The 17,961-nt window shown below is 37.8% G+C and overlaps 2 protein-coding genes across 2 annotated transcripts; one reads left to right on the forward strand and one right to left on the reverse strand.

The window, feature by feature from the left end:
• The first annotated feature begins 13,942 nt into the window (after window positions 1-13,942).
• Window positions 13,943-15,143, forward strand: LOC136975635 (uncharacterized). Its single transcript, XM_067270708.1, has one exon. The coding sequence runs from the start codon at window positions 13,957-13,959 to the stop codon at window positions 15,109-15,111; it is 1,155 nt and encodes a 384-aa protein (XP_067126809.1). The 5' UTR covers window positions 13,943-13,956; the 3' UTR covers window positions 15,112-15,143.
• On the reverse strand, window positions 15,120-17,308 carry LOC136975634 (uncharacterized). The gene is made up of 2 exons (XM_067270707.1): window positions 16,958-17,308; window positions 15,120-16,443 (listed from the first exon to the last, which is right to left on the reverse strand). The coding sequence occupies exons 1-2, from the start codon at window positions 17,175-17,177 to the stop codon at window positions 15,167-15,169; spliced, it is 1,497 nt and encodes a 498-aa protein (XP_067126808.1). The 5' UTR covers window positions 17,178-17,308; the 3' UTR covers window positions 15,120-15,166.
• Window positions 17,309-17,961: the final 653 nt, after the last annotated feature.

Raw genomic sequence — 17,961 nt, forward strand, 5'->3', positions numbered from 1 at the left:
AGCGGTTACCGCCCCTGAAACTTAATTCGCTTTTACTAACAAAAGTGAAAAGAAAATCGACCAAAGGGGTCTGTTCAGTGCCGAGTAGACCGACGTCTGCCCGATACTTCCGCGCGGGAAGATGGTTCCATTTTTCCGTCCGAGCGTACGAACAAGTGCAGTCGGCAGCGGCCCCGCCCTTTCTTTTTACTCCCTCTCACCACTCCACTGCCGAAAGTTTTTCTTACTCGGCGTGGCGGGTTCGAAGGCGGACAGACGCCGACATCATTGTTAGGGAAGACTAAGAAGAGGGAGGAACGGAGAAGAAAAGTCCCGACGCCAGACGACCGCCCGTTAGATTTTCGGAGGGGGTGCGACGGAAAGTTTTCCGGTCGGATGGAGACAGGCCCCTCCCGACCGGAAAACTGGGAAAACTCGGGACGAGGGCCCCTCCCGACCCGGGTGGTGCCCACGGCCCGAGAAAACCATGGAGGAAAAAAGGATGGCTTTCCACCGAGTTGCCGGGTTTTTCCCAATTTCCGTAGGGCCAAAAGACGGTAGGACGCGCCCTTCTCCTCCGTCCACCCGGGGCCTTTTGGTTCCGACCCGGGCCGGGCGGGAGGAGGACCATCCGATAAGGATCTCTTTCCGGCCGGCCCGTTCGCGTGACGCGCCACCTTAACCTTTTTCTCGCGTCGCTAATTAGAGGAACCGCCTCTGTCGCTCCCCGCACTTACGGCTTCCGGCGGCCGCGCCGACCGGAAATCCGCCGGAGAACGCCGACGCACGAAATAAAAAGCATACCGGGAGTTTGGAAGAAAGATTTTCGGGAGGGTGCGGGTGGACGGTCGACGGAAACCGCACAAGTTCCTTCCCGAAAAAGGGCGTCAGGCCCTAGGTTTTCGCCGGAATTTCCAGTCTCCGACCGACGTACTCCGAAACACTAAATGCGGTATTACAACTACTTCCGAATTGGGGAATTAGGCGCGCGGTCTTTTGGCTTTCGAAACCGGAAACTCGGAAGAGAGGACGGGCGGAAAGAGGCGGCGCCCCTTTTCGAACCCGGAGTTTTTCCGGGGCCACTTTTAATAATCGGGGTGCGGGCCGACCGGCTGGGATTTACGGAGGAGGCGACTCTTCTGGAAAGTTTCCGCCCTTTGCCGATAAGAGACGACGAAAGCGCAAGATTTTTCGACTTTCGGTCCGGTTTATTTTCCCGTCTGAAACTGCTAGAGATCGTTAGATTTTGTCCGGGACCGAAGGGAGACGAGTCTACCTCCGATGTCGTTAGTGGTGCGCCTCATCGGGCGGGATTCCTGTCCGAGAAGAAAAGGGCGAAAGGGTTTTCGAAACGGTAATCTCCTCTCTGCCGCCTCCCACAGGGGGAGAGAAGGGAGAAGATGGCCGTGCGCCGGTAAGTTGTCTCTCTTCCGTATTGGGATTATTACCTAGTCGCTTATCCTCCGCTTTCAGCTGGAAATTCCTGGCCGAGAGCGGGAGAGAAATGCCTTCCGGAGTCTTTTTAAGGATAACCGACCCCTATTTAGGCGTTAAAGAGGCGGAGAAAACCCGGAAAACTCCGGCCCTCTTACGGAACGGAGGCCCGCGGGTGGGGCCGGGAGAGCTGCGCCCGATCGGACGGGAATTTTAGTTTCCGGGCACCTCGCCCCCGGGTTAAATAAGGTCGACCGCGGACGGAAGAAACGGGCGGCGGAAGTGACCGTCCGGTGGCCAGGAAGGATTGGCACGCGCCAGGTTGCCTTACGCTAACGTAATGAGGATTCATGGCTGGTTCCGGTCGAACGGAAGATAACTTTCGATTTCCCCCACCGTCATTCCCACTCTTCTCGGCCTTGGTCCGACGTCCCCGCCTCTCTTCAGTCGCTTTACTTTTGTTTTTGGAAGAAGACCGAATTCTTCATTCGATCCGGGCCCGAGTAAAGCAGCGGAGAAAGCCACCTGTTCCGGAACCCGGAACCGGAAAACTCTAATTTTCTAGGAAGCCCGCCTCCGCTCGGTAATCCGGCGGCAGGGGAGACCAACACCGCCTTTCGTCTAGCCAAGGCGTTGGGGCGGAACCGAAGAAGACACTTGCTTTTTATCGACGTTCCCGACGCAAAAAATAACCAAAGGCGCCGACGGAATGGTCGCGCCATCTGGTGTCGGAAAACCCAGTTAAACACCGGAGTTTACGACCCACGCCCCTCCTCTCCGTTTTTTTGATCATCTTTCGTCCGCGGGTGATTTTTGTGCGGTAGAATCGGACTCGGCCTTAATTAATAAAAAAGAAAGGAAAAAGCGTGGACGGGTTCTCGTCCACAGCATTTTATATTTTTGAAATTTTTTTTACCGAAAATAAATGATAAATAACCATTTTAAATTTAGTAAAATTCTTAATTTCCTTCCGGTTCCGTTATTTTATCGCCGGTGGGACGGGAAAGACTCCCTCTTGGTTTTTCCGGCCGAAATTAACCAGTGGCAGTGGACCAATGTCCTACACTCCGGTCGGCGTTAGTTAATGCCAATTTCTTCCGTACCGTGGCGCAAGGTGCAACGTCATTATTCGGATGGGGCTTTTCGCCCCATCCGAATAATAAAACTAGCGCCTTGGTCATTGTTTATGGTAGCGCAACTCGTTATATTTTAAACGAAATGGAACTAGGCCAGTTTGCTTTAAAATATAGACGTAGACCGAGTTTAAATAGGCGTATTAAGGCCACGGGACGACCACGGCAGTGACAAAAACATTAAAGTGTTTAAGTGCGGGTTGTGTTTACAAAAACAACGGTTTATTTATATTTTCAATATCGATTGGCCTACGTATTGTTCTATCGGAGACGGTATACGTAGCGTATATAATTAAAATACGTGGTACATATACAGTATATTATTTATCTTTTGGCTGTAAAAATCTCCATTGGATTCTAAATGGCAAACCGATTGGAACGAAAATTACCACAAAACATAAATACTCGTGCATTGATTAATTATTAATTCGTCGAAAACCTCGCGAGCGGAAGTAACGAAAACGAGAAACCAAACTGTTTGTTACGAACGGAAGGGTGGACCAAGGTGGGTTTAGGCAGAGTTGGAATGTCCGGTTATCCGGGCCATTTGCTAGCCACTTCCAAGGGTGGCAAATGTGTGTAGATATTCTTGTATATATATATATGTATATATATATATATTTTTTTTTTTTTTTGTAAAATTAAGACATAGAAGTTATAAAAATTCTTAGACGATCACCACTTTATTTTCTCCATGTTCTAAAACAAACTTTAGACGGCCAGACCTTCCTTTGTAGGCTACTTAGCCGTCCAGTTAAAACGCTCCTTAAAAACATGGAAATTATCCAATTAAAATAAAAAATTGTTTTTAAAAATTGAAATGGTGAATTTTACGACGTCTTAAGTTATCATTCTTTTCCATTCGGGGGTTTCGGGTCCTTTATATCCACTTAGAAATAGCGCTGGCAAATGTAGAGTATGCTTCAACTTCCCTCTGGTGATGAATTATTTCAATATTTTAAAATTTTTTGAAGTTCTGTCGAATTTAATTTTAATTGGATAATTTCTGTTTTTAAGGAGTGTTTTAACTGGACGGTTAAGCGGCCTACAAAGGAAGGTCTGGCCGTCTAAAGTTTGTTCTAGAACATGGAGAAAATAAAGTGGTGATCGCCTAAGAGTTTTTAGAACGACTATGTCTTTTATTTTTACAAAAATTTTACCATCCGACGAAATTTCAAAAAAATGTATAATATCGTTTATGATCTGAGCCACTGATAAAAATCGATATAGGATTTGTTTGCTTTGTACTTATCGAGTAGGCTAGGTGTAACTTTTCGAAAACTTTTGTTCTTTCCACAAATGATTTATAAAAAATTATACTTAAGCCACCACTAAGCTGTTAAGATGGTAAATGACGTGTTAAATGCCAGAATATCGAATATCTTCCCACGCTTTAAAGTGGCCGGCTAATGACCTTCGTAACACCACCTTTGAACTTTCGCCGCATAAAACAGTTACGACGATAGCGTTTAAGTTTCTTATTCGTTACTACTGTTCTTGTCGAGTGAATAAATAACAGGAAAAAGTTTCCGATTTCTCGGTACTGTATGTATGTCTAACAATAAGAATCTTAATAACAACACGTATGACGATAAGTGATGATTGATAACTTAACCAGATTAGTGTTTTGTAACAGATAAAGAGTATTGTTGGCTTTGTACAAACTGTCTTTTTTTCCCGTTCCTATTTTCGTCGTCTCGATTGCACGCCTACAGTCAAACTTGGTCCTCCCAAAGAATATTTCAACCGATTCTTTTAGTTTTAAAATATTTCGTAGGTAACACAGGTCTGCAAATATTCAGTGAACAAATATTTTTTTGCAAGGTAGCAATTGACTTTTATGTTTTTTGGTATGCTAATTTCAAATATGCCATTCGTTTTTGTCCATCACGTAACAGTTTTTTGAAAATTGCGTTTGAAAATTTAGAAAAATAATGCTTTATATACCATGTAAATACATTTCTAGGAAGTAAAACAAAGTAATAAGTAAGAAGTTTTGTGTGAAAAATTACTTTAATACTCACATATATATTTAGAATCTACATTACTGAGTCGTTTACTGTCATTAGTACAAAAGCATATGATTCTGGATATTCAGCAATGGCCGCATAAAGTCTAGTTTCTAATGCTTTGTAGTACCTTTTTCTTTTGTGTTGAAAACTCCATGTGGAAGCATATCTTCTGTGTGTAACTTGCGGCTGTTCTCTATGTAGCGACCAGCAGTAATCTGCTATCATGTTCTTGTTCCATCTACCTTGGTATCTGCATTCCATCTGCTTAATGTCTTGGCGAAATCATTCTCCGTGTTCCTCACTAACGGCACCAAGATTTTTCAGGAAAATAGTCCAGATGACACATCAGGAAATGAACTTTTAAGCTGACAGAACATCCTAATTTTTTGAAATTTTCAAGCATAATTTGTACAATTTATTTGAAGTTGGGATCCTTATAATTTCCCAGAAATTTATTAACAACTTCTTTAAAGGAGCTCCAAGCTTCCTTTTCAACGTTTGTCATACCTGCTTCAAATTTTTTATCTTTCATAAGTTTTCGAATATCTGGACCCACAAAGACACCTTCCTTCACTTTGGCTGCAGATAATCCAGGATATGCGTGAAGCAAGATATATATATATATATATATATATAATATATATATATTAATGAATTTTAGCGGGCGAACAAAAATAAATTACATGTTAATTGTATATTCATAAAAACACAAAGACTGAAAACCGAAAATTTCATATTGTGAAAAAACTATACGTGATGGAATTTTATGGCTGTTTTTTCTGAAATCAGCGTCCAAAAATACATCAGAAATAATGCTTAGTTTTCAGGAAATATTTTCATCGCACACCTGTGTTAATTCTTCAAAACCATTGAAGGCTTCGATACACTCGTAATGACGACGGCGTCCGTTATGTAGAATGTCCGCTATTTACAAGTAAACATATTGGACGTCCAATTTGAAGGATGTGGGAATTATAAAAATGCCCTTTAAGTACAGGCGTCCGTTAAAATGAAAATTTCGCCGTACTTTGATTTCTCGTTTACGGCTCTGATAAAACTTCGGAATTGTACAAGTTGGTCGCCGGAAAAGATTTTCGGAAGCATTTTTACAGCCACAAAATATCGATTTTTAAGTCGCCTTATATTTTATTTTACCTTATAATCTTACAAGTTCAGTTCTAAGATTAGAGAGGTTGAGGCGCAAGTTCAAACGTTAAACTTGTACGGCATTTTTTTTTTCATTTGGGGGTCATCATTTCCCTATACAGAAATCAGTACTCCCCGCACCGCTAGGCATAGCGGGGATTTTAAAACACAATCATCTTTAATTTTACAGAATACAAAACAAAAATAAATTAAACATTAAGTAATAAACAAAATAACAAAAGTTAAAACTAAGTACCTGCTTGGGCTGACTTCGCCCTACAAATGGCTTTAACAAATCTCCTAAGTTCTTAGAACATTACTTTGTTCCTACTTGTACGGCAATCAGAAACACACGCTTCACGTTTTAAGTCCAAGTAAAAGAACTTGCGGCGCTGGTTCACAACAACACGTGACTCAGTGAACGTCGCACATTGGCTCACGGGAAATTTATTGAAAAAATGGCGATACATTTAACATCCAGGGTTACCAGCGGAGGTAAATAAACAAATTAAACTGTTTAAAAGTATTTATAGAATGTTTAATAACACTCAACAATTATTTTTAATTCTCCTATCGTACGATCGGACGACCTCATACTTTTGTCCAGGGAAGTAGTGGCTTGTGTAAATTCGAAAGTGGCTCGGAAAATTAATTGTTAGAAAATTTACAAACGTATTACGCCGTTGATGGTAGAAGATGCCGTGGAAGAACAAACCTATCTTAAGATAAGCTATTATGAAGACAAATATATGTAAATTCTGTAGGCACTTCGCATCACTCGCTAAAAAATTAAATAATTAAATAATTTCTGGATTAAAATCGTCTGTTTCTTTACAATATTATTCGCAAATGCTTAAAGAATCATTATTTTAATAAAATACGTCATAATTTTAACCCCAAACACAATAAAATGAAGTTTAAGCGGATCGTCTACTCGCCATTCTAGACGTAGCAAACGCCATTATCGACCATATAGAATTGCCAGATGGCGGCACTCGTCCGTCAGTCTGCCGTTTACGTTTTGGGCTGAATACGTGTGCCTCAACCTCTCTATTATCGTATTTTCTTATCGAGAAATCATTCGTTTACAAGTAAGGTGTCTATCTAAAAATTTAACTTATTTTCATTTTTAACTAATTACGAATAACGCATTCGTAATTAATTATGTCCAGAAAATACCACAAAATACCAGTTTCGGATGTTAGCGCTGTTGGCATAATTTAGAACTAACATAGACTCGGGGTCTAGATCAACCAGCTAGAACAATGTTTTCCAAAGTTCTTCGTACGGACCCCCGAGGCTTCGTGGAACCGCCGATGGGGGTCTGTGGCAAATTAAAATTAATTTGGGGGTGCGTGGACAACGTCGGGAAATCCGCGAAAGGTTTACTAAGAAGTAAAATGATTGTTACCCATTTTCATTATTATGAAAGTTAAAAATAAATAGTAATTAATAAGTTGGTAGTCATTTTACGTCCAGAGTATATATAAGTATATGTAAGTACTGTACATTAAATACAAGTAATGACAAGCATGGCACGGTGGGAATAATAGCTAAAGCGCGCCATTTTGAAATGGGCTGTACTTTATTTATTGCATACATTATGACATTTTATAATTTATTTTGTTTGTTTATAGAATTTTATACATTTATTTAATTTTTCTTTCCAAAACAGTGATAATTACCGATTGTTTTTCATAATTATAAAAACTATTTAATGACTAAAACATATATAAATAATTCATTTTGATCAAAAATATGTTTTTCTATGAAAATTCGATACATAAACTTAAAAACTTATGAATTATATATATATATATTTACTGTAATTTATAACCCAATTGGAAATAAATTACACATTTTTTTGTTTTCACTATATTATACCAATTTATTAAAAATGGGCAAGCTTCAGCTAGTAATTTCAACAAATATTACTTTAAATATCAAAAGGTTTTATTTAGATTTTATTTTTACGTCACCATTCGAGGCATCAAAGTTAAATTTGTAATTTTGCAATTATGTTGTTGTGTATAGTTACTTCACTTGGGGGTTCGTGGTCAGCTTTTTGCTACGAAAAGGGGTCCGTGGGCATAAGTTTAGAACAATTAAGGTAGAATATACTACGTAGAGTGGCTGTGACCTTAGAAACAGCGTTCTTGGTGGCAACGACGTGCACTATCGACCGCCGTTTTACTTTAAGTCAAAACATCGAAGTCTATATTACATGTTGGGCAGGATGACACATTTGAATCTATTTTTCTCATGTAAATCTAGATTTTGTTTGCCCTAGATTTCAGTTTTAGGCAATTAGATAAGTGATATAAATCTAGACGATTTCGTCTCGAATTTAGCTATTTTCTAGATTTTATTTAATTATTACGAAGACAAGATCAGCATTGAAACTGTTAAGGGTAGTACTTAATCTCCAATATAATATTATTTTTATAATCTAAGTACGAGCCAGGACTAGGAGGACTTTACTCTCAGCCATACGATCGTTTATTTATAGTGTACTCGGGTCAGTCCGATCCATACCATACTCGGCACGTTGTGGATTTTTTTCGGACGGTGTTTTTTTTTTCTTTTGTAAAATATAAGTAGTCTTCTCGTGTTTTTATTATAGTTATAGTTTGTTTGTGAAAATTTTGGTTTGAACTTGTGAAATATCTACAAATGGAAAACTACATTTTGACCTTTGTCACGTTACGAACCACATTGTTGAAGTTAAAATACTTCTAGGAGATGATAAGGAGTAAATAATTGTGGGAAATGGGAGAAGCGTTGCATTTGACCATCAAAAATAGACAAAGAAAACATGCCAGTAAGTGCAAGAAGCTGACAGGTAGAAATACAAATTGTGCACGATATGCGTTATTCTGGATAACAAAAGTACGTTAACACGAACACTTTTGTTCGTTATATTGTAAACAGCAACCCGAGACACTGAAGCCGTGAGCCGGAAGAGAAAATGGAAAATTACCAATCCGAAATGCATTGTTAAACCGGCAAAATAAAGTGAACTGTTTCAATCTAAGTCTCTGTTAATTGTAGATAATTAACAAAGACGTGATAAATATCACTAATCTCTCTATTGAAAGGAATCTTTTCTTATAATTTGTTGTATATTTTTAATTATTATCAAATGGCAAAAAGGTTAATTTTGAGAGTTATGATGAGTTTTATTAAAAAACATTGTAAATGTTAATAACGAATAAGATCTAGAGGCCGGATGGCCGAGCGGTCAAGTTGGCAGCCTACCGCTCTGGAGACCCGGGATCGAATCCGAACGGGTCGAAAATCCCCAGGAATTTTTCGGGGGGGTGGTCCGTTCGGATATGTCGGGCCCCGTCCCTCACCACCCGGTCGCCCCATTGTGGGCCTGGCCGAACCCATAATGGGCTTTCTAAAAGAAGCCCTCTTAGTGCCCACAGGGAGAAGAGTTAAAAAAAAAAAAAAAAAAAAAAAACGAATAAGATCTCCGTTAAGTCTGACCTCTCTGGAGATATGACACTCGACTCTCCCCTCATCAAACTTTAACCACAAAAATTTAATAGCATTAATGCTTCTTATACACAAGCTATCGTGCCAAATTTCGTTTCTAAAAGACTCCAACATACACTAAATATGTTTTTTTTCTTTTTTTTTTTTTACTCTTTTGGGTTAAGAAGGTTTCAAAACGTGGAGATTTGCAAAAAAAACTCGGATGATCAAATTTGACACGACTCCGGTATTTTCCTTTGTTATCTATACGTCCGAGAAAGTAAAATTAAGAATGTTTAGAAATAAATTTAACTTATTGCTACTTAATATTTTGTTTTGTTTAAAAACGTTTAAATAAAGGATTACAGAAAGAAATGTCTTGTTATTTACTTTAAAAAAACTAAGTAGAATCATTTTGACTTTTACTGTCTCAGTCAAGGAGTAAAACTCTTCCTTTCCTTTGCATACTTTTACACAACGGGTCGGAATATTCTAGCTCGTTGCCGGTACACAACATAAATGACACGCCCTTTACTAAAAGAAAAATGGCGGACGTGTATTCTATTTTCTTTAAACATGGCGTCGCTATAGCCTCTCTGTAGTATATTCTAGCTCGTTGATATAACTTCATTACGGCCAAAGCCGGAAGTTCGGCCAGTTTCCAAATTGGCCGGCCATTTCGCACTTTGGCTTAGAGGTGTGGCCAAGGTCCAATGTACTTGAAATGACCAGAATAAGTGCTACTTTGGCCGGCTATTTCGCGAAGGAACAGGTAATCTCTGGCCAAAATTTGATGTGCTGATGCAAGAATGTCCGGTAGGCGGCACATTTTTTACTTCTGGTGTGATGGTGTTCTCAAACAACTGTGAAGTCATCGAACCGCGCGTAACGGCAGGATATCCGAGCAATTCCCAAGCGTATGTGGAAGTGTAGATGAAAGACAACTCTCCCCAGTTACGAAATAATTTTCCCGTTTTATTGTATAAATTATGCTTACAAAAACAGTATCTTCTGTCCGAGAACGGAACGATGTGATGAACGCAGTCATGTAATAATTCGTGTCAGTGTTCGTATTCTCCGTTTCTCCGACGTTTTAAACGTCGGAGAAACTGAGAATATTTTTACTTCGGAGGCTGCCACACAGTATGGAGAAGCTCTCTGTGTTTTTGAATTAGTCATTTTTATAAACTTTTTTGGATCTCAAATCAATCATTTTGATTGGTAGATCCTCCTCATCTCCGCTTTCTAATTGGTCTTCACTCATTACCTAGTGTAACGAGATCGGGACCCAGATGGCAGGATGAGTCAACGTCGCTTGTCCATTCGATCCCAATCGAAGATCTTGGGACTTACATCATTCTTTTGTTTTAATTCGAGAAGTTCACTTTTCTAAGAATTACTTTTAAACACGTCCTTTTATGGACATAAATTTTTATCTTTCTTCTGTTATCGGTTTTACAAAATACAAAAGTTTTCCCTTTTCTCCCAAGAAAAAGAAACCAAAATTTACTTATGAATATGGTTCCGGTTCACTTCCGGAGCTTCACACAACTGTATTCCAGAAGTGAGTTTTTCATCCTGCGCGAGAAACTGCTTACACTGGAATCCGTGGGCACAGAAGAAAAGCTACTAGTAACTGTCCCACCTCCCCAATCACTGACAGGCGGCCAAGGCTACACTTGTTACAACAAATCGCCGCAAATGTGAAAATAACAAACGATGTGTAATTCGAAATGTCATAAAAGTTCGTCTTGTCATGTTATGCTTATTAATCTTAGTAAATTATCAATCTCTACCGTGACGGTAGAGATTGATAATTTACTAAGATTAATAAGCATAACACAAAATTGAATTTGATAATTTATATTAATAATCAATATAACGTATGAAATTATACAGACCCACCAAAATCTGCTGGACTTTTTCTTCCGATTTTGGCCGATCGCCCCATGCCATTTTGCAAACTGGCCGGCCAAATCCCAAATTCAAGAAAAGATCGGACATGGGCAAGTCAATTTAAAGCGACTTTAGCAATTTCCCGATTTGTCCGTAACATAACTATTAGACTCTGAAACGGATAAAAGTTAACATAGAAACGAACAATTGTTTATTGAGATCGTCACACTAGTGAGAGATTTGTGCATGCGTTGCTACTTGGGAAGTTGGAAATGCCAACATTGCGCGTTTTTGGAACTAGATAGCGTTAGTCATTATAATTTCATATTTCCGAAATATGAAGTTTTTTGTTTTTACATTTATTAATATATTTATTTTGTTTGTGCAAAATAAAAAACATAATTTCGGACTATACAACAGCCACGATTATTTTCAAAAACGGTAAATTTTCGTCAGGCATGGATAAAAATTCAACCCGGGCGACATTATTTATTATTATATTATTAATATTACTTATTAGCAAAATATGCAGCCTGGCTCTGCATTAGCACTACCAGGTTGCTAATACAAATGCAATAACATGTAATTACAGAAGATATAAGAATTAAGACAAAATGAAAGAATAATACAGTAGAACATAAAGCGATAAATATAAACAGACAGAGCAACGGCAAAGCACAATCTACAACAATACACATGACGAGTAACAATGCTGCCAATACGTAGAAATAATGCATGATATGCAGTGATTAAGAGTAGGAACATTACATTTATGTGCATTAAGAGAATCTGTGATGACCACGATGAGATACAGAGGTGAGCTTGCGGTAGACATGAATGATGTGTTAAGGTGAGAATATAGTTCTTTATTGTTGATCATATGATGGCAGTCACATGGCCAGTTGAGTTCACTGTTCAAAACTGCACAACGGAGAAAATGCTGTTGGTGACTTAATATGGGGCAGTCAAAGATATAATGATGGCTGCCGTTAAGAACGTCACATAATGGCAGAGGTCAGAGACTCCAAGAGAGAAACGATATAAGTAACTATTAAAACATCCATGATTGGTAAAGAACTGGGTGTTGAAGTGATTTGGGGTGAGCCAGGTTGCATGCAGAGTGTCTTTGACGAATGGAAAAAGCAGAAGGCAGTCTTGTTGTAGTTGTTGCTCCAACATTGCTGCCAGGTGTTAATTAGGTTCTCCCAAAGCTTGCTGAAGTAAACAGCAAAGGGGAGCTTGTCGTAGGTGATAACGAGGGTGCTATCAGCAGCATCGTTATCACCTAGCGAGCAGGTCTGCACACTTATTTCCAAAAATACCGTTGTGGGCTTTAATCCAACTAAAGGAATAATTATTGTTAGAAGTGACGATAATTTTATGGATGTTGTTGATGATAGGATAAGTGGCGTGACTATTGATGAGCTGAATTGCAGAATTTCTATCAGATAGAATGGAGATATTGTTGTCATTGTAGTAAAGATTTGACCAATTAAGAGCTTGCAGAATGGCAAAAATTGCTGCACTGTGGGTGGAGCCTGAAGCGTTCTACGGCGTTGATGTAAGCAGCAAAGTTGCAGCCCGTGCAGTCCAGAGATTTACTACCATCAGTGTAGATGGCAACATCAGAATTATCAAAGTTGCGATTAATGATGCTGAGTAAAATACTAGGATTGGGTGTTGCTGAAATGTTAACAGAAGTTTCAAGATTATTGGCCAGAAGAGAGGCATTGTTTGTGGTTACACCAATACCACGTTTTAAAAGAATTTTGGAAGTCAGTAGATCCAGGTGCAGATTGATAAGTGGTTTATTGGTAATGATTTGTAAGCTAGTGGTTGGGACTGTAACCCTTGGCAATATAGAGAGGTTTCAAGGTCGCATGTCACGTGAGAAAACACACGTTTGCTCCGCCCATTCGCCATTTTTGTGGTAGTTTTCGTTCGCTTAGCTCGCACGTGGTTTGTTGTTCGACGCCTTTTTTTTAGTTTAAACGTTCGAAAATACTGCTGTTCTGTTATCATGGATAAAGTTAAAAAAGATTCTTTTCTTGCGGGCTATTCTAGCAATCTAATAGGACGAGATATAGCTCTATATGAAGAGAAAATTTCGTTATGTGGAGGCGATCCATACGAAGCCAGTTTATCAGACTTCGTCGTTGATCAAGAGTTGTGGCCGAAAGTAGAATTTGGTGACATTATAAACTATTTGGTTTTGACAACAAATTTCTACACCCTGTCACAAATGAAAGCGTATAAATCTTTAGAGGCCCATAACTATTTAACAAGTGGCTGGGTTTCTCCTGATATCAAAGTAAAAGTCATGAATAACAACAAAGTAATATTGCTTGGAAAGGTATGTTTTCTTTTGTTTGTTTAAACTCGTGATTTTACTTATTTCTTAACTAAGAATTTTTGTCTGAAAGTAAAAAAGTCTTATTAAAAACAGCTGTGGCAATTTTTTTAATTCAAATTGTTCAGTACTTTTATTTTCTAGTTGAAATGAGTATATAATAAGCCTACTTGTTTTTAGTTTTAACATGTAATGTTTATAAGTTTGCACTAGCTAAAATCTGAAATTACATTAGTTCATTTATAAATGCACTATACCTAACTAAATTAATATAAGCAAATCAGTAAACTCTTTTAGGTTTTAAAATATAAATTAGTGTTTATTAATGTTAAAATTAAATGTTAATATAAATGTTCTAATGCTAGCACATTTCTTGACATAATTTTCTTAAATTCTTGAGAATGCTTTTTTCACATAATGTCTATTTTTTCAGGTTAGTCATTCTCAAAGCTTGAGAGTTCCACCTTTAAAAGTGTGGATTCTTGGCAAATCTTCTGGAGAAATTGTAACAGCTCACTGCAATTGCATGGCAGGTTGCTCTTCAGCATGTTCACATGTTGGTGCTGTACTTTTTGCTTTAGAAGTGGGTGTTAGAATCCGGGAGTCAAAAACATCCACCGACAGAGCAAATGAGTGGTTGCCTCCACATTCAAGAGTTCTTGCTCCTCGACCATTAAAAGAAATAGATTTTAGTTCGTCAATCTCAAAGTATAACTGCATGACTAGTTTAAATATTAACCAAAGGTCATTCAAAAAGAGAAACATGAAGGTAACACCTATGAATGACAGTGAGCTGGATTCATTTTTGTCAGATGTGGCAAAATGTAATCCACAAGCTTGCATTTTGGCTGTTACACCAAGATTTTCAGATCATTTTGTTCCAAGTCAGGATATACCTTTTCCTTTAATGTTTGGAAATCTGTTTAATCCATCACTTGTTGATCTGGAGTGGCCTGAGCTGGAAGAATACTGTTGCAAACTATTTCAAGAGTTGCAACTTACAGAAGACCAGGTAAAAAACATATGTGACATGACAACAAAACAATACAAACAGAAACTTTGGTTTCAGTATCGAGCTGGACGCATAACTGCATCTATTATGAAAGCAGCATGTCACACAAGTTTAACAAATCCAGCAAAGTCATTGATTAAAAAAATTTGTTACCCATTTGAACATCGATTCAAAAGCCCCTCTGTAAGATGGGGATGTGAACACGAAAGCCATGCACGATCAAAATACGAAGAAAAACATGCTAAATTACATCATAATTTCATTATTAAAGAAACAGGATTTCATGTGTTACCAGATCATCCATTTATTGGTGCCACACCTGATGGTCTTGTAGAATGCAACTGTTGTGGCCAAGGAGTGGTTGAAGTAAAATGTCCTTGGTGTCAGCGACAACAAAATATTGATGAAAACACGCCTAATTTTTTAGTTAAGGAGAATGGTATTTTCACAATTAACAAAAACAGTAATTATTACTATCAAATGCAAACACAAATATTTGTATGTAATGTCGAATATTGTGACTTTGTAGTTTGGACAGAAAAAAGTTTGCATATTGAGAGAATTTATAGAGACTTTACATTGTGGAATACAATCATTGAAAAAGCAAAAAATTTTTTCAAATTATGTATATTACCGGAACTGACAACACGTTGGTATTCAAAACAATAGATTTAATAAATGTTTTTTTTTACAATTTCAAACATTACACAGTGTAAACTTGATTTTATTCAAATGGCACAACACTATTACATAAATTTATTAAAGAACAACTGACATGTACAATTTTTTCTATTGACGTGACATTGTCATGTCCTTTTAGTGTCACATGCTCAATTGGCAATGTTGATTCTAAAATTTTAAAATTATTTTTAATGCGACCGATTACTCGCTCTACATGGATTCTCAAATGAGATAGCTTTCTGCTTTCTGCTACTTCCAATGCAGAAAGTTGTTGTTTACCTCTGGTAAATGCAGGAACTGCTAGCTGTGCTCCAGTAATTCCAACACTATCTGTAATGTTGAAACCTCTGTCTGCTAGCACTAAATCCCCAGGCAGTAAATATTTAAGCAATCCCGAATGTTCGGTTAGGTGTTTGTCACTAACCCTTCCTCCCCAAGGTTCTGATATAAAAGACACAGAACCTTGAGGAGTAACACCTATTAAAAACTTTATTGTGTTATGGTGCTTATACTGGGACCATGTCAAATAGCGAGCATCTAACGATGAAGGCCGTTCAACAAAAAGCTCAAAACAGTCTATTATTACTGCAATCTTACTGCCAATAGTTTTTTTAAATTCTTTGGGCATAGTTTTTTGCAGCACATCTCTTTCAGGCCAAACAATCAATCTACTTAACCTGATGTATAAAATGTGCAGCCACTTGTCAAAGATTCGGCATATTGTTGCCTTTGAAATATTAAATCTGTAAGCCAAATCTTCCAAACTTAAATTTAAGCGAATTCTCATCAAACATACTATCATCTCTTGAAAAGGAGTTAATTTTCTGGAATTTGGATGATCAATTTGTTTACAACAAAGGTTCAGCACCAATGATAGCAATTTAAAATTGCTGAGTCCAGTAAAAAAACGAATCTTGTTGTCATCACCCTCAAAAAACTCTTCATTAAGAACATATGTTTTTTTTAATAACGAAACTTCAGTTTTCAAGTTTGCACACTCAAGTTGCAAGCTTTCTATATCTTTAACTTTAAATTCGGTCTGGCAAGTGACAGTTTCAAGTAAAGATGTAGTTTGTACCCATGCATTAGATTTTAAAGGCTCTGCTTCTTCCATTTCTGCAGTTGTAGAGATATCTGCGTCTTTAACAGTAGAAGGTTGGGTGCAAGCTTCAGCTTCTAAGGCAGCTCGTTGTATCTTGCGATTACGTGCTCTTTCATAACGCTCCTGATTTGCAGTTAAGTTGTGGCTGCTCTCATATCCCATGTGTAATGTTGGCACCCAGTCTGGTGATGACTCATCATACAATGAAGAAGGTTTTCCTTTGGGGTGAAAAAAACTTTTTAAATAATATATTATGACAATTTAATATTAAATTAAACACAGTGTATTAATAATAATAATGTTATTAATTTCACATATTAAAAAAAACTTATCATAATGGTATGTTATATATAAATAATAAATAAGAATTTGTCAGGAACAAGTTGAACATTACTATGTAATAATTATTTGTTACTAATGTAAAAATGCCAAGTAAAAAGTAGCATCTTAAAGAAATGTTAATGTTGCTCACCAAAATAACCCAACTTAGCTATTTGTAAATGAACAATGGAAATTATTAGTTTATATCTTAAAAATACACTTATTTATGTAAATTAGACTGGAGGAAAATTGGCTCAAAATGCACTTCTAATTCTTCATCTGCTAAGTGATTATCTTTGTTTAACACTTTAATGTTAACTCTACTGCATATTTATTATAAGCAGACACTATGATACTCATGCAAAAGTTTATTTAATTTATTGATAACTAGTAATTTGATTTATTGCTTACCTGAAATGAAATGTTTCTGACAAACTCTTGTATTGATATTCACTTTATCTGTATTGAAATTTTTCCGGTTAATTCTCGAGAGCCATGCAGTTTGCCTTCGTCGTGAAAGCTCCTCAGTTTGGGATCCTTGATGACAAATAATGCCGGGAATTTTAAAAAATGATGTTCCTTTGTTCTTGAGTGAACTAGCATTACACCCAATTACACAACAAATCACCATAGTGATATTCGCGACGAAAAAAAACAACACAAGAACTCCAGTTAAAGCGCACGTGAGACACACACAAAACGTAAACAAGTCACAAACAGTCACAAAGATGGCGCTGGACAATTGCGCATGCTCATGACGTCACTCGTGATGTCGACATGAAACCTCTCTATAAAGCAGGACTCGCCTTTGGGCTGAAAGAAGCTTTCTCTGATGATGTACCTTATTGATGGAATGAGACCAGAAATCACAAGCGTACGAGATGATTCGTAAGAACATCTGGTTGTAAATGGCGCTCATTACAGTAGAGTTAAGACCCCAGGTATTTTTGCAATTTTGGAAAAACATAGGAATATCTTGCCACGCAATGGAGACAAATTTCGACATTAAATAGGTTAATTTCGCCGAAAATGCCTGGTGGCCGAGGCCGGCGAAGTTTGAACGATCGTGCTCAAAACCAGCGATACCAAATAAGATTGGAGAATCCACCGTGACCGTCCAAGTGATCCCGCTTAGTAGTGAGTCTCCGAGACAGTCCTGTCCAAATACGGCTTTGTCGTTTTACTTGTTTAATTTAAAATATATGCTTTCTGCCTCAAATTGGTAGAAATTAATCGATATATAGGAATCCAATCGATAATTTGAGGTCGGATGTACGACACGATCTAAGTTAAAAGTATCTGAACGTAACTGCCGAGTTTCGTAGCAATTGGTCAAACGGCCTAGGCGTGTATAGCGAACAAACAATCATCCTCATTTATACATATAGATGTATTTATATGATTTTATATCAATC

The sequence above is a fragment of the Centruroides vittatus genome, unplaced genomic scaffold, assembly GCF_030686945.1.
Source record: "Centruroides vittatus isolate TY-2023 unplaced genomic scaffold, ASM3068694v2 contig_377, whole genome shotgun sequence".
Lineage (NCBI taxonomy): Eukaryota > Metazoa > Arthropoda > Arachnida > Scorpiones > Buthidae > Centruroides > Centruroides vittatus.

Excerpts from the sequence above, each read along its gene's own strand:
- LOC136975635 (XM_067270708.1), top strand. The coding sequence starts at position 13,957 with ATGGCAGGTTGCTCTTCAGCATGTTCACATGTTGGTGCTGTACTTTTT.
- LOC136975634 (XM_067270707.1), bottom strand. The coding sequence starts at position 17,177 with ATGGTGATTTGTTGTGTAATTGGGTGTAATGCTAGTTCACTCAAGAAC. Across the intron at positions 16,444-16,957 it reads TCAGAAACATTTCATTTCAG|GAAAACCTTCTTCATTGTAT; the intron begins GTAAGCAATAAA and ends TTCACCCCAAAG.